Raw genomic sequence first — 21,605 nt, 5'->3', positions numbered from 1 at the left:
CAAATTTGGTCATTCAGTGGAAAGTTTGATGATCAAACAGTTCGTGGGTGTAACAGGAACTTGTCTGTCTGTACGCAGTTTGTACTCTCTGTGGAAAGGGACTGGGGTTGATTAGTGGCGCCGTTTTCACACACGCACAAAAGATATTTGAAGAGAGGCGATTCGGTGCACATAAATTGTGCAGTATTCATCTTCTGTAACAATCCAGAAGTTTGCATTGAACCAACGGTGGGAAATAATCACCTGTTACTCTGGATACTGGTGACCGTCCCTCGGTAGAACTACATAGGTCATTTGCCTTCGAGTGACTGCAGAAGACAAGAAATATTTTAGTGAATATTTCACAACCCTCAGAAAAAAAGTGTCACTGGCCGCTGCAGTTGATATGAGAAAATGGTGGCATTCCCGACCGTTAACTTTCAGAAACATTAGATAATTCCTCAGAAATTGCTTGACTTACGAGATAACCCTAAACTTTGAATTGTGATAGCTCGATTGGCGAAGATAATTCGTGGCATGTTCAGCCAAGTACTAAAACACCCTTCCCCGAAGTCCGAAAGTGTCCAACACGAAAAGACGAGGTTATATGTGCCTCCGTGGCAGCTTGTAGCTGTCGTAGGAGACGTGACAACGCAACACTAAGTTATTCCATCATGTGTTTCTTCGATCATCGTATAACCAGATTATCAGTACTGCTTTCACATCAAACGGAAGGACATGGGAAAAACTAGTCAGTGCTCACGTGCTAGAAAATAATGCGATCACGTTGAAAGAGATTGGCGTCATTGCACTCAACAAACTTCACGCGCACATTGATGTTCCTCTGGGGAAAGCACACCAGCAGCAGGTCCAACGTGTCAGCACGCAGACACCCAAAGTTTCACCGGATTGCTTGTTTATGCTCGAAGCGAGTCTGTACTCCATTAATCTTCTTACCCTTTCGCGCAGCTTGGGGCTTAGTCACGTGCACACCGACCTTGCACTTGAATCGATCAAACTTCAAAGGTTGGCGGTCTCTTGTGGGCTTCGAAAACTGCTGCTTCGGTTTACTAAAACACACTTACATCCGATCAAATATTAACATATAAGTATCGCGTTCAGCAGCTCTGATGACACAGAACGAGGCTGAAAACTTCCCACTTGTTGCGAGCGCAAGCATGCAGCCGGCTGGCAGAGCAAAACGTGGCGCAAGCCGACAGTTGTATATGCAGGAAAGAAATGGTAAGCAAATTATTGTAGTGTAGGAAACAAGATGTGAAGTCGCTAACGAGGATTTCGTTAGCTATAATGATAGCCACTAGACATAGCATTTGAGTGGATCTCTGGTTATTATAAGTTCCACTGGCATAACGTGTGTCCGTGACCCCTCGAAATATTGACGTTTACAAGCGCCTGCATAATTGCTTTGAGCGATTATTGTTCACCACGGATGATCCAAGACGTTTCACAGCAGTACGCCACTAAAATTCTGTACGCTACATTCCTAATTAATGTAGACAAAGTGGAAATATAAGTCTTGAGTTAGGGAGGCAGCCCGGGAAGCACTTTTCCCCCAACATTCGCGTTTTTGTCACAATTTTGTTCAGTAGTTCAAGCTATAGGTTATACCCCTTCCTTTTTAAGTTCCTTAAGATATTTGGCACATAATGTCTCGATTGTGTTTTCCACCTCTAGACGTTGGACAGATGACTTGCTGCACGTACGTCCTCTGGTTCTTCTCTGTTCTTTTTATTTCCTTAACATTCCCGCTCACCATCTGGTTTTGTCTCAAGGTAAGTAGGTATCTGCGAGCTGGCGTTGGACAAAGTAAGTCAACATACATTTTTGTTTAGACAAAAAAAATATCACCAAGTTAGAGTTCCAACAACGTGTGTCGTGTAAATCTGTTTAATAATCATTATTATCATTATTATAAATCCATTTTCATATCTCAAAATATGGAGGGCCTGACATCTTGATCCTAGCAGAATCTTTCTCAAAGGCAAAATGACAAGTGGACAAGACAAACAAGCAAACAGAGAATCAACCAAGCATGGATAAATGCAAGAGGACAAAAGGAGAGGTCAAGAAAGCTGCAGGCTGGATAAAGGTGCAAGGGGTGAAGGGACTGCGTGAAAGGCATGGTTGAACTACAAAGGAATGTAAGGTGGGAAGAGATCAAAGAAAAATGTAATGGATGGAACTTGACCCCACGTGGGAGGGGGATATAATCTGCAGACAAAAGAGAGGGAAAGAAAAGAGTGTTGATTAGTAGTTTCCCTCTTGGATGTTCAGGCCATGGGGTTGTATGGAACGGGGGCGTTTGATCCAAAGCTTCTCCCTGTTGAAGCGAACAGCATCTTCACGGAACCCAAGAGATTCTATGCCCTGTAAGATCATGTCAGACATAGAATGGTTAGGAAGGTTGGAGTGGTGGCCTGCAGGGGTATCTAGTCGTTTGGAGTTGACCGCAGATCTGTGGCCATAGAAACGCTTCTTGAGATTGGTCTTAGTCTCTCCGAAATACTGAACACTGCACACCCTGCAAGACATAAGATATATGACAAAATAACTACAAGTGATAGTGCCTTTGGTTCTGTGGGTGGTACCGGAGGAGTGTCCAGAGAATGTATCCGATTCATTAGAACAAATACGTCTCAGCCTGAGTGCTGATACCGATGGGTATCTGTGGGCTTGGAATACAGGTCAGTTCTCACGAGGTTGTTCTCCTTCCAGATGCTGACTTCGAGAAAGTTGGCCTGATGGAGAGAATACATGTATTCCGAATTGAACCTAATTGACCTGTGGAAAGAATTGATATGGTTAATGAAGATGTCACTGTCACTGGTCCCGATGAAAAAGTACACCATCAATGTATCTCCACCAGATCCAAGGGCGGCATGGTGCTGAAGTAAGCATGCGCTCTTCAAGGTTACCCATGAAGAGCCAAGCAAAGGAGGGAGCCATGTGGGTGCCCATAGCTGTGCCATGTACCTGTAGATAGTGTTTGCCCATGAAGGAAAAATTGTTTTTGGTTAGTACAAGTCTCATTAGCGTCGCGACATCACTGATGGGGGAGTTGTGTGTCTGCTCTTCATTAGAGCAGAGCAGCAGGCACGAATACCTTCTATGGGGAATTTTAGTATAGAGAAGAAACGTTAAAGGTTCCAATGATGACTGTGCTGGGAATCTGGTTCATGATGTTTTCCAGCTCACGTAGGAAGTCTGGCGTGTCGTGGATATATGACGGGATCTGTGGAACGAGGGATTTGAGAAAAATGTCTCTGAACAATGGTATGTGTTCAGTGGGTGATCCATTTCCAGAAACGATGGGCCTCCTTGGATTACCTGCCCTGTGGATCTTGGGGAGTACGTAAAACCTGGCGGTTCTACAATCAATAGGGGACAGAAACTTATGAACCTTCGGGGATATAGTTGGTCACGTGAACGCATGTCGTCCAATACCTGCTGAATCTGTTGTGAGAATGTTCCTGTGGGGTCAGAATCGAGGGGATACAGTTAGTATGATTAAGTTGGCGATGGGCTTCATCAATGTATTGCTGTCGGTCCATAATTACCTCAGCTGAACTTTTATCTGCTGGCTTGATGATGATGTCAGTGCGGGAGCGCAGGAAGTTGAGTGCTGAACGCTCATCCCTGGAGAGATTATCATGAGGAGTATGACGAAAATGATCAGGGTTATTCACTTGTCAATGAGCAGCCTGTGCGTAGGTCTCAGGGGCTGGTACACAATTCTCAGGGAGTACCCAGGTGCTTTGACACGGAGGGGCTCCCGGTCGCACGGAGCAGAGTCAAAGAAAAATTCTTTAAGTCGTATCCTGCAGAAGTATTCTGTGAGATTGTGGCTGAGTTCTACCTGTTTCACCGTGGGGGGAGTGGGACAGAAATGAACACCCTTAGAGAGAGGTTTGTGTTCAGCATCAGTTATAGGCGAAAAAGAAAGGTTGACTACAGTGTTGGAGATGGTGGGTGGTTAGGGTTGGGGCGTCGGATGCCTGAAACGTCTATGCCTACGTTGTTGTTTGGCTAAAATGCCCCCTATCTTCTTGTTCTTCCTGTCATAAGTAACACAATCACAACCATTTCCATATGATAAATATTCATCGAAATGAACCATCGAGCCCTTTCCTTGGGCATTCAGATCGTTGCCCACGATGAAAATAAGGATGATTCCTTGAGGCACCAATCCCATCCTCGCACAGGTATTTTCAAAGTCCGTTAATCTGTGTTGAAATATCTTTTTATATACTAGGAGTCGATGGTATCATACCCTCACTGCTTCCCAGCAGAGATTATTCCTGTGGGCGTCACCACAGGGGTGGATCCGGAACCAAACCTTGGGCACTAAATTATTTTGGGAGTGGTCCAAAATTTGGAGCTTTTAACGGATAGCCTTTTATTGATTTCCTGAGGGTTCAGATTAATTTTTTTGTACATATTACCCGCTTGCAGAAGGAACGGAAGGGAAGAAAATGAAACGGACTTTCTTTGCTCTTATTTATTGTTATCTGTTCTCCTTGGGAGGGGGCATTGACTCACAATGAACGCCCCAGAGCCGCCAATGTCACAGCAAGGTTTACCACGTTACATTTCCACCATGGAAAGCTTAGAATCGTATTTAATCTTGAAACTAAAGCCTCAATTTAAAAATAATCCCAGACAATTGCTGAGTATGAGCGAGCCATCCTGTTTCGACTCGGGCGTCTACTGCCCGGCGGACCCAAGGGACCTGGCCTGTTCTTCATCGTCCCCTGCATCGATGAACTGGAAGTGGTGGACCTCAGGACATTCTCCTTTGACGTGCCACCCCAAGAGGTAGTCTAAAGCTTTGTTTTCCCCTACGCATCGTTTTCATTAAAATTTCAAAGCGTTACATTCATGGTGCATTAAAAAAAAATTTGGGATCGATTCGTTTTCAGATTCTGTCCAAAGACAGTGTGACGGTAACTGTTGACGCAGTGGTCTACTTTCGCGTGCAAGACCCCACCATGGCGGTCATCAACGTGGAGAACTACAAGCGGTCCACCGAGCTGCTTGCCGCCACCACCCTGCGTAACGTCCTGGGCACCAAGACGCTGGCTGAGACGTTGAGCCACAGGGAGGAGATCAGCAACACCTTGCAGTCTCTGTTAGACGAGGCCACCGACCCCTGGGGGGTCAAGGTGGAAAGGGTTGAGATGTAAGTTGAGGGGTGTCGATTGATCCGAATTAAGGTGTATTGAGCGTGTCTTTAGGGCCCGAATGAAAAAAAGAAAGGTTTTAGAATAGCGATATAAAGCAGTGTATTAAGTCACCGAAACAAAAGCACTTGGGATATGTTTTCTTGCACCGCGTGTGATGACGTTGAGATGGAAGTGCTTTGGCCTTTTTTAACTCAAGAGCCGGCGGTTTCTAGGCGTCTTGTCTTTGCACTTAGGAGCAAAGTTTTGAAAGAGATGATTGTAGCGTTTATATAACCTTCCAATAAATTATAAATTTTTCACCGGATATTTTTCAGTGACCCTTGAAACAACTCTCGGTAAATATAAGGAAACGCAAACAACGTATGTACATTCATTTTAAGTTCAGGTCAGGATGTAAAACTTTAGTTTGAAGTTTTCCTTTTTTTTCTCCACCAGTTGGGTATTTCGAAACCCAACAGTAATTCTGGTCCGATTTTTTATGAAGTAAATCGGTGCTTTAGTACCAGATATAAAAACTACCCTTCTTTGTTGCGTTGCGCAATGCAGCTAAAAGCTCTTTCTTCATTGTTTTCTGTAAATATCGTACATAAAAGAACTAGCAACTTTACCTTTTTATAGTCTTTCTATAAACATTACTGACAAATTTTGGTGTGATATGTCAATGGCAGTAAAGACGTGCGCCTACCGAGGCAGATGCAGCGAGCCATGGCTGCCGAGGCTGAAGCGTCGAGGGAGGCTCGTGCCAAGGTAAGCCCAACACGCAGTTGCCGTTCGGCTTCTCCCCTGTTTGGTTTGAAAACGCGCATATTTTCCTCCTCTGGGTCTTCAATGAAGATGAATTTAAATTGACTTTAGCAGCAGTACTGCATAATTAAAGGTTAACTTTTCGGTTACTCTTGCACGCAGGCTAGACTGCTCTATGGAAAACAGGTGCACGACTTTAGAAATCAATTGCATTTTGGCACTCTACAAATTAATTGTATATTAGCGCATTGTCGGCATTTTGTGTTTTTCCTCGATCACAACTCCACACCACCAGTACACACACATATACACGTATGTGCACGCGCATTTGATAGTTTAAATGCACGGTAAAAACTCAGCGATAATCGGCATTAAATCGTTTGCTGTGTATTACTCACTTCGTCTAATACAAAAATTTGCGTTTACGTTTTTCGTGTTAAACCGAATGCAGGTGATCGCCGCCGAGGGTGAGCAGAACGCCTCCCGCGCCCTGAAGGAGGCGGCCGACATCATCTCAGAGTCGCCCAACGCCCTCCAGCTCCGCTACCTGCAGACCCTCAACTCCATCTCGGCCGAGAAGAACTCCACCATCATCTTCCCGCTGCCGATCAACTTACTCACTGCTGCACTGAATAAGAAATAGGCATCTAGGCCTGATCAACTCGATTCAGCATGACAACGTTAATTTCGCCATGTCTCAATTCGTTTGTTTCGTCTCGCAGTTATCAACTTTCAAATTTACATGGCACGTGGGCCTTCAAGGGGGTTTAATGTAATGCCAGTGGCGTATCCAGGTCTGGTGGAAAAACAAATGTTCCTCTTTCAGTCCCTTTAAGATGGCAGCATGTCTCCAGGGGCGTAACTTGCCCCCTCCTTCGATACACCACTGTATAATGCAATTTTTTAAATTGCGGTTTTTTTTCCCAAAGGTTTAAATAGGGCCTACCATTGAAAATTCTCTGCACAATTATTATCATTGTAAATTTGCACATGCTCTCGTTTCGATGGGGTACAGACGATACACGTTCTTGCATTACTGTCTACAAGAAAACTCTGATAATTTATAACTTTTTCTTATTGTTTAAGTCCTACTTGCATGGTATATACTTCCTTTGCCTTTAATTTTTGTGGTCTCGTAGCCTTTAGCAACAACACGGTTATTATTGGGAAATCATGCCTTACACTTTTTAAACCTGGCTCAGAGGTACCATGCTTGTAAATATCGGCACGTCATAAAGGACCAGCATGGTGTAAATGTTTAATGAATTAAAATCGGAAGACGATCGTGTTGTTCAACAGATGTAAACTTGCGGTCAAACAGGCCTATAGATGCAAGAAAGAAAGCCAGCTGGTCATTTTTATGCTCTTTGCAATATGTCAGCAAATGTTACTTTCCATCAACTTCTTGGCTTAACCTTATCATTTTTTCCTGATATCATACTGTTTGCGTGGAGCTTGGGTTGTTAAGGAAACTATAAAGGGACCTTTATAAAACAGCCACAATATGCGCAAGTATAAAGCGGTTTTACAGGGTCATTTCGGTTCCCTGTTGGGATTATTTTTCCATCTTGTAAATACGTCGAAAACACTATTGTTTACACTTTTGGCTTAAAAACTGTGTAACTACATGGATAATCAATAAAGCTGTTATTGGTGCTGGGGAAATTGTTGTGTGGCGTGCGTCGTTGGATTTTTCTTTGCATATTTATAAGAAAATGGGATTTATAAGACAATTTGTTGATCAGTTCAGGAAGATGCAGTTATATTACAGCTATATATTATGTACACTAAATTTGCCAGAATTTTTACTTTTTTCCTTGAATTTTATTCCATTGGGTTTATTTGTAAAAATAAAACAATAAGCATTGTCTTATTTAGAGTATGATTTGTGGAAAGGCAAATTTTCTGTAATGAAGGGAAACTTTAAAACGTTACCTCCAAACCTAACCCCAAACCAACTGCAGACCCGCCCCGGCTTCCGGCAAAAATGATCCAGGTACATGCCATTGCTACCGTTGCTGAAGTCATCGTTTAGATGCCGTCACGGGCTCCATGCACATGTATACAGAGCGCTACCCCGCCCGCCCCCAAATCTCGAGTTCAGTTTTGTGCACCACTAGAGGGCGTAGTTTTGAACGCGTATCATTTATCATGGTTTCGTTTTCATGTGTTGCTGGTGCAATGACTGTCTCCTGTGTGACACTTAGGCCTACATGTCCTGTTGAATGATTGAACTTGACCGATTAATCACGTAGAAATGGAAACTATAGTTGCAAACGTGGACTGCTTGCGGTTTGATTTGGAGACGGCGTTGGAGCAGCAAATAGGATCACAGCCATTACCCTTCCCTGGGATGGATAGTAAGTCATGGCCTCTTGCCCTCATGTTGCACCAGTTTCGTAATAAAATTAGACTAAGACTCCTTTAGTAGAGTCCATCGAAACGGTACCTCTAAATTTTATATCTGAGAGCGTGTAAAAGAGTTTGGTTTCAATCAATGATTTCTGCCCTTTCTGTGCATCAAATTCTATATTTTTAAAAAGCATTTGTGCATTGTGTTGTAAAAAACTGAAATTTGTCTTAGGCCTAGTAGTACTACTACTACTAGGCTACCATTTGCATCAAGTTTTGGGTGTAAAGTATGATGAAAATAATGTAAGATCGGAGCCACTTACACTATGCCAACAACTGTGTGTGGCCATCTTTGTCATGTTTGTTAATCATCGTGTGACATAGTCTCATCTTACCCCAAGAACTGTGGGGTCCAGCATCTGCTCCCCGCTCCTACAAACCTCATAGAAACTGAGCCTTTTTCAGCACCAACAGGGATTTTACTCTAGTTGTGTACCTATGGAAATGCTGCTCCATTTCCCCCAAGATTTCTATGTATGGTAGCTTACATCCCTTTGTTCTGAGTACCAGGAAAAAATGGACCAAACCCATGCTGTTTTAAAAAAAAAAATGCAAATATTTCCCAATCAGTGTCCGAGAGTCATGCGGTTCACGTGTACTTGTGCAGATGACAAAATGGTTGACTACGGCTGCGATTGATACACAAGACAGGGAAATGTGTGTGATTCTTAGCCACGCTGGTTGAAATGGCAGTTGGCTGCGGCACGCTGGGAGGTCACTGACCAATCAGAGGGCTCCTCATTATTTATGTAAATTTGCAGGAATGACAAGCAACAGCCATTGGGTACCAGTGCACTTGAGCGTGCTGTCGCACATTAAACACTTTCTGTTGAGGCCACACGTGGATGCAAACAAGCAGCGATCTTTGTGGCATGGTTTTGGCCCCCTTTTTTTTCTTGGTACTTGGAACAAAGGGATGTAAGCTACCATTCATAGAAATCTGCATGTACGCAAAGACCATACATTAAGGAATAAATTGGTTGCGCATACTCAGCGAGGTCCATGTGAAATACTCCATTGATCTCCATTATAAACGCGCACCTGCCTATGCAGTGAGTACTAAAAAAAACATGCCCTCTTTTGTGTGGCTCGGAGTGGGGAGCCTTAATGTGGGGAGATTTGCCATTGTAGAGCAAGAAAGAAGACCAGAACAAAACTGGCGGTTGGCCCTCGTCAGGCATTTTGTCAGGCTAGCAGACATGAGTGAACTGTGAAAGACAGATGTACATGTACGCTACTCTGATTCACAGATTTAACCATGTTAAACTCGGAGGTGGACACTTTATAGAGTAAAATGAATACGTCACATGCACAATTATGTGTGTAAAAGGCATTAGTGCGAGAACCAGCGGAGGAACCAACACGCATGCGTAATCCATTCGCTTGCACTGCACTTTCTAGTTCACAGTGATGTCACACTTTGGTACTCTGTATCAAATTAAATCATGATTATCCTTCGATTCTTATGTTGAATCTAAGGCCTAAAAAGTCTTTCGTCTCTGGTCAGTGCGCACATTGATTTCAAGCATGCATATCAATCTTTTTTTTTTCTTTAAAAAAATTACAAATCAGTTGGATAAAGTTCTTTAGAAAAAAAAATTAAAAACTGATTTAGGTCATTAAATTTTTTAAAATCGTTTGATTTAAATCTCAATTTAAATTGACAATTTTAACCAGGGCGATTTAAATTGGCAACCCTTCTTTCAGGACCCTCTGCTCAGAACAGAACATACATCTTTAATTGCCAGAATCAACAATATATTGAGTTATCCTCAATCCCTTTTTCAAAAAGGAAAGGCAGTTGGCCGAAAGAGGAATTATTGGCAGATCGTGCAGTAAGATCGATAGATCATGCAAAGATAGAGTGATTGTGCTGATCAGTCGATCGCACCCAACAAAAGTACAGGATGTCGATGATTTGAGTTTCACTTTTTCATATGCACTTGCATTTGTCATCTCCACAGAATCAGGTGCAGCGGTGTGTCAGTTCTACAAGCAGAACAGCTGCAGCAAGGGGGCGATGTGTCCCTACCGCCACGTTGGGGGCGAGAAAAGCGTGGTGTGCAAACACTGGCTGAGGGGGTTGTGTAAGAAGGGCGATGAGTGCGAGTTCCTTCACCAGTACGACATGACCAAAATGCCTGAGTGTTTCTTCTTCACAAAGTTTGGTAAGCCCGAGTTTGGTTTTCCCCAAATGTGACCTGCTCTTTGAAAATGAGTCATAGGGCCATTTTCCTTCCCCAGTCATTTTGTTTTGGTTAGAATCGGAAAGAAGCTTAGCTCTTTGTTTTCATGCATTGCTTATTTTAACTAAGAAATGGACATCGAGTGTTTGAAAATGTTGATGGTTCCCATTGATTTTCATGGTGCAAGAATCTTTTCAAGGCCTGTTACTCAAAGTGGCTCTGGCGACTCGTGACTCATTCTTACTGAGCAGGTCGCAAATGAGAAATGGTGAAGGCTTCAAGAATTTGTGCCATTTCTTAAGATCTTAGGCCGCTCTTGCTGTCAAGTAGGTTTGGTTGCTCTCTTTTACATTTTTGAGAATCTGTGCTTTCGATAACCTGAACAATGTCAGATGACGTCACTTATTGTTGCAATTTATACCCCATGTTTGCTTGTTGATTGCCCACCATCTGGTGAAAGGACAGAGAACAAAGAAGCTCAAAGATGGCTCAAAGAAGCTCACTTATTGCATGAGGAAAGCAGCTCGGACAATTGGATTGGTGCAAAGATGCCTTTCCATACATGTATATGTACAGTGGATGCATTGCATACATGATGTCTTCATGGGTTTCACTTTCACGGACACAAAAATCGACCCATTAACATAGCACACATTTTACGTTGCGTTCGGATACGCAGTGCTTAGCACAAGTGTTGACGCACATGTGCAAAGGCGCCTTAACTCCGGGGTGACATTTTGGGGGGGTGGTACCCGTGGATGTATGCACTTTCTCAAGAGGGCATTGGAAGCAAATGAAACGTGTACATTTTGAAATGTTAAGTGGGGAGGGGAGGACACCCAGGGGTAAGGAACCCCTACTGGGGAAGAAGTCCACTCTCCCCCAGTAGGCATACGACTGGATAACTCACTGCGTGAAGAAGGCTCTGATATTACACCATTGTCTCTCACAAAACTGGAAATTTCCATAAGCTTTGAAAACCTCAAAGGTCCCAAACCACCCTGAGAACGGCCAAACCTGCAAATACCACTCAGAGGATTTTGGAGGATTTGGGAAGTTAGGGTTGGGAGCGTGATGGTGATGGGGGTCATGCAAAGCTGTCAATGCTTCATGAATGGAGTCAGTTCCCGAGGCCCTGTGAGACAGATTTCTTGTTGGTGACTTCCGTTGCGGTTTGTCTACTCTGCAGGTATGTGTAGCAACAAGGAATGTCCATTTCTTCACATCGACCCGGAGAGTAAAGTCAAGGATTGCCCATGGTATGACAGGGGATTCTGTAAACACGGTGGGTTTCCCTGCTTTTTGTTTTCTTCTTTAATTGACATCAAGGCGTAATTTCAATTTATCATCAGTCCTACTTTCATTTATTCTTTTTGGATGCGTAGAAGGAGAGTTCTGATTGAATGTATTATCCCTAGTTGTGCTAAAATGCAACAAAATGCAACCGTGGTTTCAAGTTGTCCATTGTTGCATTGAGCAGTCAGCAGTCAATGTAGGAGGCAGGGTGTACTGCGTAACTGGAATCCTGGTATCTGTCTAGGACACTGCATAGTGCAACCAATTTCAACGTTGCATCATGTTGCATTTTGTTGTATTCACGATGGTTGCCAATTGAGATGTATTCCACTGTTGTTATAGAAGTAAGATTGTGCCAAGAGAAAATCCGACCAGGTTAGGACTATTTTTTGCACAAAAACCACAGGCAGTATCATATCTGAGTTCAAAAATCGACAGCATTGCCTGGGTCACGGTTCTCAGTGTACCTCCCACATGACATGCTCGGATTTTATGGCCTTCTGTAGCACGTGAAACAAGGACAGTGCAAAAAGATATGGAAACTGCCAACCACAAAGTAACACTGGATTGCTTTAGTTGGTTCCTAAAACACTGGAAGGGTATTGCATGCTCACGCAGTAGAAATGCATTGTGTGACATCATGGTTGTTGATATGTTCATGCTATGTACGTATTACTTTCCTTGACACATTTCTGTTCTTGACATCTCTTTGAAATGGACCTCAGAATCAACAGATTTAATGGATTCCTTTTTTTTTAAAGCTTGGTGTTTTCCCTGAAGCATATAATACAAATATGTCTTCCTTGTTACTAGGAATTCATTTCATGATTATTTTATCCAGGTCCACTGTGTAAGAACCGACACGTGCGGCGGGTGATGTGCCAGAATTACCTCAACGGCTTCTGTCTGGAGGGACCTAACTGTAAATTCCAGCAGTAAGTTCAGCTCGAGCATCTGTTCATGATGTATTGTGCATGAGCAGCGAGCTTAATGGTTGTTCATTAACCACTTCGTGCCGGGCATTTTTCAACATTGATGATGCTGGGCCGGCATGACTATCATTTTTTCCATTTTCAAAATCCTTCAACAATTCATCATTCCATTTAACAGTCGTTTATAGCCGCACGGAGTAATCTTTAGGCACTACTCTAAGTTGACAAGTGACCTTCATTGACGCCCGAATATTTCAGCCAGGCCTGCAGCCTTGTAAACAGAGCCCAGATTGTGCGGTGTTATACAACTGTCTTTTGTTCACGAACCTGGCTCAGTGCACTGCTGACCTCTTTTCAATAGGGGCCAGATTAGCGTGCAGCGGTGCTGTGTGGCTCATCGCTGCGGTGGTGGAGCGCTTTTGTCCCCGGTGGTAATCCGCTTGCTCTCAATGCCCCAAACCCAGGTATACGGTTTCAAAACAACGCTGGATTATCACCACTTTTGAGAGTGAAAAATGCCGGTAATGCCCAGCAGCCTGGTCTTTTGTTCGAAGTACGGTCTTTTGTTACAGGGCCCTGTTTCCTTTGTCCGAGTTCGGAGACCCCGGCCACGCATATAAAGTATACGGCTCCGATTTCGGAGTCCCCGGCTGGTAGTGGTTAACCCACCTTTTGCTGCAACAGCCACAGTCAAAAATTCCTTTTCACTTGATTTTCACAGAACACGGACCCATATATGGGTCCTTTTACTGATTCTGACATATAGGTCAACTTTGCCCAAAATGCACTATGCAAAAAGGGTTAACCACTTCCTGCCGGGGATTCCGGATCCGGACACGTATGCTTTATATGCGTGGCCGGGGTCTCCAAACTCGGACAAAGAGAACAGGGCCCTGTAACAAAAGACTGTACTCGGAACAAAAGACCAGGCTGCCGAGAATTACTAACATTTTTTCACTCTGAGCCACAAGGCTACAGGCCTGGCTGAAATACTCAGGCGTCAATAGATTTTGTTTGTCAGGCTAGAGGGGCCACCAGACAGTCCTTCACGTGGGTGTAAGTGTCCAGTAAATGAAGATAGGAATTTTTAAAGAATTTTGAAAACAGAAAAAAATATAAATATCCTGCCCCAGCATCATCAACATTGATAACTGCCCCTGCAGGAAGTGGTTAATGTGAATTTTCTTTTTTAATTGGACAATGTCCTGTCCATTGATCTCTCAAGCATGCTGTCCTACTGAGAATACTGCACTCCAGAAAATCTTCAGCGAGCAGTCGCGAAGCACAGCCAAGGGCACACTACCTCCTTTGGTTGAATTTGCTACTGTTTTGATAGATTTTAGTTGAAATCGCAACGCGCTGCCAAGCATGCGCACTGCTACACTGTGAGACATGGTCGTGGCAAGTGCAAGCTCGCTGGCAGCAGTCGAGCGCTGCTGTGAGATCAGCCTAAGTTTGTGCACAAAGTCACTGGGAATGGGCCTGACCCTCATCAAGCCCTTGGCCTGTGGTCTCTTTGTTGTGCAGTGTTCTGTGAAAACCTCCCTGAACACCCCTGTTGTTGAGACGCATTTTGTCGGTGTATGTGACACGTGGGGGGACCACATTTGCCCCTGTACCTTACTGCGTACATGTTCACCCAACTTGTTTTCTTATCTTATGCAGCCCCAAGTTTGACCTGCCGGTGTTGGAAGCCAAGGATAACATCAAGAAGATCGTTTGCCACAACTGCAAGGAGGTGGGCCACAAGGCAGCCAACTGTCCCAAGGGATCGAGTGCCTGGGTGCAGCAAGGCAGACCATCCGACAGGGTCAGTACTTGAAGCCCATTATTGCCAAGTATTATCACAACCTTGTCATTTTATATACAGGTCTTGTCCTGTAACTGGTATGGTAGGTGGTTCTTTGCAGCCACTCGTGAGCAATCCAGTGTGGTGGATGCCCTGCATGCACATTCATTGCGCATATTTAGGCACATTATGTGCTGTGAATTTTCATCAGAATGTGCACAACCCTGGTCTTCGGCCTCAAGTAATCTTTATACATTATGTCTTCATTGGCTCGCACCCTTCATCATCTGTTGATGCTGGAAAGAATGCTATAGCCCCAAAACAAAGCACTCCTTCTACCTGAAGGAAATGTCTACCGCCAAATCTCCTCATGTTTCTACTTCTCTATCTGACTTAAAAACATAAGTTGCACATTGCGTATACACTAAATAAGTTGCCATGTACAGTCATGCATGTACCACTGTTCCACTTCTATCTGTTCCGCCGGTCAACAGGCCATCGGCGTGCTCGGCATGGTGGACACAAATGCTGGAGGTGGGACAGGTCAGCACCTAGGACAACCACACAGCAATGGCCAGCCCATCCGGCACTTCCGTAGCGCGGAAAATATCAAATGCTTCAAGGTGAGCTTACTGTTGCTATTACATGTCAGAGTATTGCATAAGAAGCAGTCAAAGGATCCAAGAGGTGGAATAGGAGAGATTCAGAACACTGCTTAATCAACTGTCACTAAAATTAACAGAAGCACACTGCATTGTGGGAAAAGGCCAGTAATGTATGACTCCATTGCATAGCATTCCCACACAGCTTAATATCATTGTAGAGTACTGGAGTGTGACATCATTTTGAACCAGGAAGTGTAGTGCAAATGAATGGAGGTGCGCACATGTTGGTTTCATGCGCCGGTTCTGGCACTAATGCCTTTCACTCGCATAATCGGGAGTATGACGTATTCACTTGGGTACTCTATATGCGTCTGCATTTTCTCAACCAAATTTGTGCAACTCCCATTTTGTCATTACTTGGGAGGCTACAATCATTCAGTATTTCATCTGTTGACTCACTGGCAGTGATGGAAATGGCTGCATTCGCATCGCAACATGCGATACATTTTGCGCAGAAAGCGAGACAAACATATAACTGATGTGGAACTTTTGCGAATAAAAATTTCTTTTAATATCATGCATGAATGGCCCATCACACCCCCCCTCCTCGCCGGCCAGCGGCTCTTGGGGAAACAAGGTTGCTGCAATTTGGTGAGATTATAAAGCACCTGTAGTTCGGTACAGTGCACACATATACATTCAAAACGTGATAAGTGGTGCCATGAACTACACATTGGTACATACACCCCAAGCACGATACCAGCTTCGCACATATGTAAGCACATGTTAACTTCTGTCATTTCGTGGTGATCAATGCGCAACAAAAATGCCAAAAGCACCGTCCAAATGTACTGTTGAAAAATGGCAGAGAGATATGCCATGACTGAAACAAAAGAATCAGTCAAAAGACATCGTCCTTTACTTTGAGATATGCAGCTTGCAAGAGGCCAAAATCAAAGCCATTCGAAACTCTGCAGAACATTTGTCAGATCTCAATAAAGCACGGACTCTTACAGTGACTGCTGATCAGTGCAATGTGTAGTGATGTACATGTAGCCCATTTCCCTTTTCTTGTTAAATGTTTTACTAATGTTTAAGTCACCAACTGATCTAGGTCAAATGTAGAACATCTCAGGAGCTGAAGTGGTACCCCAAAAAATCATGAGTAGGGACTTGCTGACAGCAGTTTTTTTTTAATTTTCCCCTTGATTGTGTAAAAAATTGTTTCTCCACCCAATTTTGGGCCAGAGCCGTAACCAACAACCATGCTATACCATACCTGTGTGTTGTTCCAGTGTTAAGCGTTGCTGTACACATCAGTGGATATTAAAACTGTATACCATGGTATAATGGTACTGAATCAGGCCCATTTTTGCTAGTCAATTTCATCATAATGCTAATCAAATGACAATATGATTAGCAAATTTGCTAATCAATTTTATTTTCTTATTTCCATCACTGTATGGATCCAACCTGCCTCCCACATTTCTTTATTTTTGGCTTGTTTTTATAGTGCGGGGAGCTCGGCCACTTTGCCAACAAATGCCCCAAGGGATATCTGGCATTCCTTAGTAACGCCAACAGTGACCAAGAGCAACAGCCCAACAGGCAGTAGCACCGACGAACAAACAAGCCGTCATGGCCTGGCATGACCTTGGCTTGGGATTGATGCAGCAAAACCACTGGAATGTACAGCACGATCATCATGGATTTTTAAATTGAACGAGCCGACTGCTGCATGGCCATTGCACAAGACTGTGCACATGGCACAATCAGGCAGCACTCTTAAAAGCCATTTTGAAAATGCACAGTGTCATAGACAGTGTATAAACAGCCCACAAGCAGCACCAGCTGGGCCAGTGGTGTGTATGAGTCACACCAAAGTGCATGTTCCATCATATGACATCAGGTGTCTCACCTTGATTTATCTAATGGCTGTGCACTGGGGTACACACCGGCTAATATGCTAACACAGTTTGTGCTTTGAATATTATCTGCTCTGCGCCTGACCTGATGAGGGCGGTACAACAGAGCAGCAACACGCTGGGGAGGTAACACTCTGCTGGCTCTAAATTTAATCCTAGCCCTCCTGGGTAGTTTCAGCTGGGCACCCTGCCAGACGGAAGAGAGCTCCATGGCCCAAGTCACTTCACTGCAAAGTGCACCAAGATCAAACAGGTCAACTATTTCCAAGGCCCAATGGCCTCGGGGTATTAAGTTGCCGCTGTTCCATGGGACTAGCCCCCATTTTCTCAACACTAGCATCCTATTGGACGGCTGTTGGTTGCCTGGTGCAACTAGGTGAACAGGACACGTCTCTGTTGCATGTAGCTCCATCTGGAAGGGTTACGGTTACTATTATGTCCACCATGTGGATGTTCATGCACTAGCAAGGATATGCCAACTCCTGGAAAATGCACTTTCAACGGACGGCGTTCTTTCACTGCGAGATACAGCAAGTTTACACCTCACAGGGCATACGCTCTGCCACACCACAAAATGGTTAAACATTGATTTTCTTAAATCCCAAAAAGGCATAGTGAACCAATCAGGTTCTCCTGTGTGATCCCAAGCCTCCTGCGTGTATGTTCACACAGGAATCCGCATCAGACTAGAGTGCAGGTTTTTATCATGGAAATGTGTAAGCTGTATGCGTATGAATCACAGGGCTACGGCTGCAAAAGACACACACCTGTGAGTAGTGGCTACAGCTGCTAGTCGCTGGCTTTCTATTTGTAGCCACAGCCACAACTTTGGGACACAGCCATGCTTGTACATGCTCATGCATCCATGCAAGATTGCCAAAAAGGCTACTGTGAGGTCACTCTTCAACTGGTAAACAGACATAGTTATCCAGAAATCAATGCAGACCACAGTTAGTGGATCAGCGTTTATTTGGCACAGACAAATGCACAGCGAGTGACTGGTTTCAGATTCCTTCATCATGGACTTTGGGGGGGGGGACCAGTGTAACATTGATTACACGTTCCCCACAGGTTTGTGGACCTATAACATCCATCACTACACACCAGAGATATGCTTTGCTGTGACGGAGCTGTATTATATTTTAACAAAAATCCACCACAGCGAGGACCACACAGGAAGAAAAACCTTGGTCTCCTGTGTCACGAAATGATTTCAGAGTTGGCTCTGTAAAATGTTAATTGTGGGGAATAAATTCTGGTTTGAGTGACCAGTTTTGTACAAATTGAGTGAAGACGTTGGTTTTGGGTTGCTGTGTGTTTCTTTTGAAAAGAACTGTTAGTGTGGATTGGGTAGGAATTGCATTCTTTGACCAAAGCATGAGATGAAATTGGAAATCTATTTGCTCCGTAAACAGGTGTCTTGTGAGTTTGCATTCAAAGGGGATAACGTCATTTCTTATAGTTTAACATTTGAAAACCACATCCCAATTCCAAATTTCACATTTTCATCCAAATCTGCGTCCGTTTAAAAAAATGCTGGTAACATCACAGATGCAGTAACTGGATGTGATCCGAGCTGTAGGTTTGTGGGTACACCATGGAAACTATCTCTTCAGAAGAGGCGTGGTCCTGAGAAGAACCAGTGAATATTAACTCCACGTTTCAGCCAGGATGCTCTAACCGTCCTCAGGAGATGTGATCTGGCCTTGCTAACAGGGTCCATCATAAATGTAATGTCAAAGAGGATGGGGAACGTTGAATAGGATGATTTATATCAGTTGTAATAAACCACAACCTGCCAAACGTTCCGCCCATTTTGAATGCACAGTCACATAATAGCTGCTACCTTCTGATGGTGTTTGTAGGGCAGTATGGTTTTCTGCATGTTAGAGTTCGTGATTGATAACGACCATGTTATGGCAATGTAATGTACAAGTTTTATGGTGTGAGAGACACCAGCTTCTTAACAAATTAGTGTCATAAACATTGACCACTTCCTGAATTTATAGGAACCTTCTGGAAACAATCGCTATTAAAAAATTTGCAGTCATTTCAAGCAGGCGTATCACATCTCACGTTTGCAGTAACATCTTAACTGCACGGCATTCTGCATGTTTGCTTCTGTCCGCAGACAAATGCTGCTTTCAACTCGCTAGGCCAACATTTTCAGCTGTGATCTGTTTCTAAGTCCCTCTCCTGCAATCCCACGTACAGCCATTTTCTCAGTCCATCAAACAAGTCCTTATGCCTCACGATCAGTTTGCCAGCTGAAGTTTTTTCCATCCAGTGCCAAGATGGCGGCACACTCCTCTACCGACACGACATGCACATCATCGGCAGTAAAAAAAGCAGAGACTGAAGTGGTCGAGCAGACAGTCATCTTTCCTAACCAATGATCTCATGTTTTGTTGCTTTCACTTCTAGTAGGATCCGTTTTACCTGAGAGAAAAAGAACCCAAATAATGGCACTGTATCACTTATGACTCAAAGTAAATGTACCAATATGGGCAGACACGTGTACTTAACAAATACAGGCTTTGCATGGTAGCCATCTTGCAGGGCAGTTCTTTTCTTCCACAGACAAACCTCCTTTGTTCATACCCTGTGGAACAAAAGGATTGGCTTGTAAGATGGCAGCCACGCATACTGTCTATACACAGGATCATACACACCAACAACAGGATTCTGGGTACACTCTGGTTTCTCCACCCACAACTTGTAGTTGTTGTTGCTGAGGAAGCGTTTCACCCCTCCACACTCCAGACAGGTCACCACAACGTGTTTCTGACGTTTGCCTGAAATGCGAGCATGGCATCGTAAAAAGTGAAATCACAAAGGATGGCATAGCTACTAGTAGATCACTTCCCTTCAGTGACTTCTTTTGGATCCTCCGTGCAGGTTAATAGAACTTAGAAAAATTAATCTGTAGTAAACTGGACCAGGGCTGGATAAAGTTTTCCACAAGCCCCACTCTGCCCAACATTTACCAGCACCAGGTAGCTAATAAGTACTGGATCCTTCATTTTCACTCTGAATCTACACTGAACTATGAAGCAAGTTGGGCCAAACATGTTGGCTTGAAACCCTTGTGGCATCATTTGCTTCAGAGAGGCAAACTTCACACGCAAAGTTTATACATATACATGTACAGAAACATTGGCAATTTGTAGGCTGATTTCTGCCTCAGTGTGAATTAACACTGCATTGACAGGCCTTTTCTGTGAGCAATGTTCCATAGGATAATCCTGCCCTGATTTGGACTCATATTATTCTAGACTAAGCTACATTTTCTTCACCAGACACAACCAGATTATACCAAACTGGAGAAAACCCCAAAACCGACTGTGCCCAAAATCCACCAAGGCACACTTGATTCACAATGACAGTCATATCCAAAGTACAGATTGAGAATGAAAATGTTGAAGGACTCTTTCCCCACCTCTGACCCTGACCTTGGAGGTCAGGCCTGGCACAAGCAGTAGGTCACATCGCTTGCAGACAGTTCTCTTGATGTTGGGATGTCTAACAAATAGAAAAGAACACTGCTAGAAAAGCTTAACATCTTGATCATAAAAGAAATAACACAGCCTCTAAAAAAACCCAAAGCATATGCTATTATTTCACCAGCTTGTTAAAGGTCAAATGACTTACACCATTACCTTTTACAAGTATACGTAGGTGAAGATAGAAATTGCGTCAAAGTGCCTTGCTCAAGGACACAGTTCTGCTTAGGAGCCAAGGCGTGATGGTATTTACTGATTAATATTTCTCTGTTTCATCAGAATGGTTAAGGTACAGTAAGTGCTCACTGCAGGAAGATTTTGCAAGTACATGTAGAACCAAAATTCCAAGCTCACATTCGCAGCACAGCTTTCTTGGCTACGTTCTTCATTGTTGTGATGTAGAATCTGGCCAGCGTGGTGTTCTCTGGATTCTGCAGGAGCATACAGTGGGCTGCCTACATGTACATGTGTGAATGTTCAAAATCTAAGAATGATTATAGCTCAACATGAAATGTAATGATTACTGGAGATGAAACCATATTTCTAAACACAGACTTGGGACAACCGGTAGGCTGTTGTAGCAGTGCCAATTTCTGTGAGAATGCTAAATTTGTTGGGAGGGCTAATTTTTGGAGGACTCCGGTTGGCTTATTGGCCACAGCTTCACACATGAACGTTAACACTTTTCATTCTGTCGAAATGGGCAACACACGATTTTCATCTTGATGAAGTTATTGTTACCAATCATGCCAATCTTTGGGTGTGTACAAGAGACAGTAACGTGGAGATGTTTAGCCACCTGATAGCTACTAAACACCCGAAAACCAATTTTCAGGACTTCCGTACCTGATAGAGAAAATTGATCCTCTGTAAAGCGTCTTGATTCGGGTTCATGTTTGCAATTGCAGTAGCGCAGCATAAATGGGCCTGGGCATGGCAGCGATCGATCGAACGCAAAGCGCGAGAGCATATGGATAGTATGCAGACGCCTCTCTTATATGTAATTGCGCCCTCTGTTGGCCATTCATAA

At 43.7% G+C, this 21,605-nt stretch overlaps 3 protein-coding genes and 1 pseudogene across 3 annotated transcripts; 2 read left to right on the top strand and 2 right to left on the bottom strand.

The window, feature by feature from the left end:
• The first annotated feature begins 206 nt into the window (after positions 1–206).
• LOC110989657 (stomatin-like) lies at positions 207–7,809 on the top strand. Its single transcript, XM_022254200.2, has 6 exons — positions 207–1,221; positions 1,675–1,772; positions 4,660–4,815; positions 4,920–5,179; positions 5,852–5,930; positions 6,379–7,809. The coding sequence occupies exons 1-6, from the start codon at positions 1,110–1,112 to the stop codon at positions 6,568–6,570; spliced, it is 897 nt and encodes a 298-aa protein (XP_022109892.2). The 5' UTR covers positions 207–1,109; the 3' UTR covers positions 6,571–7,809.
• LOC147798604 (uncharacterized) lies at positions 2,248–3,601 on the bottom strand (annotated as a pseudogene).
• Positions 7,810–8,069: 260 nt separating the features above from the next.
• cpsf4 (cleavage and polyadenylation specific factor 4) lies at positions 8,070–18,364 on the top strand. Its single transcript, XM_022254217.2, has 7 exons — positions 8,070–8,287; positions 10,304–10,507; positions 11,715–11,810; positions 12,663–12,756; positions 14,419–14,563; positions 15,037–15,165; positions 16,661–18,364. The coding sequence occupies exons 1-7, from the start codon at positions 8,185–8,187 to the stop codon at positions 16,760–16,762; spliced, it is 873 nt and encodes a 290-aa protein (XP_022109909.1). The 5' UTR covers positions 8,070–8,184; the 3' UTR covers positions 16,763–18,364.
• LOC110989669 (ribonuclease P protein subunit p21-like) lies at positions 17,997–21,557 on the bottom strand. Its single transcript, XM_022254218.2, has 5 exons — positions 21,422–21,557; positions 20,930–21,030; positions 20,512–20,594; positions 19,745–19,867; positions 17,997–19,511 (listed from the first exon to the last, which is right to left on the bottom strand). The coding sequence occupies exons 1-5, from the start codon at positions 21,467–21,469 to the stop codon at positions 19,471–19,473; spliced, it is 396 nt and encodes a 131-aa protein (XP_022109910.1). The 5' UTR covers positions 21,470–21,557; the 3' UTR covers positions 17,997–19,470.
• Between the last annotated feature and the right edge of the window lie 48 nt (positions 21,558–21,605).

This window comes from Acanthaster planci, linkage group LG07 (genome assembly GCF_054643075.1).
Source record: "Acanthaster planci isolate LZ-2023a linkage group LG07, COTS_SCS, whole genome shotgun sequence".
In the NCBI taxonomy this organism is placed as follows: Eukaryota; Metazoa; Echinodermata; class Asteroidea; order Valvatida; family Acanthasteridae; genus Acanthaster; species Acanthaster planci.
The sequence above is the reverse complement of the archived record's forward strand: the minus strand, read 5'-3'. Positions and strand labels throughout refer to the sequence as shown.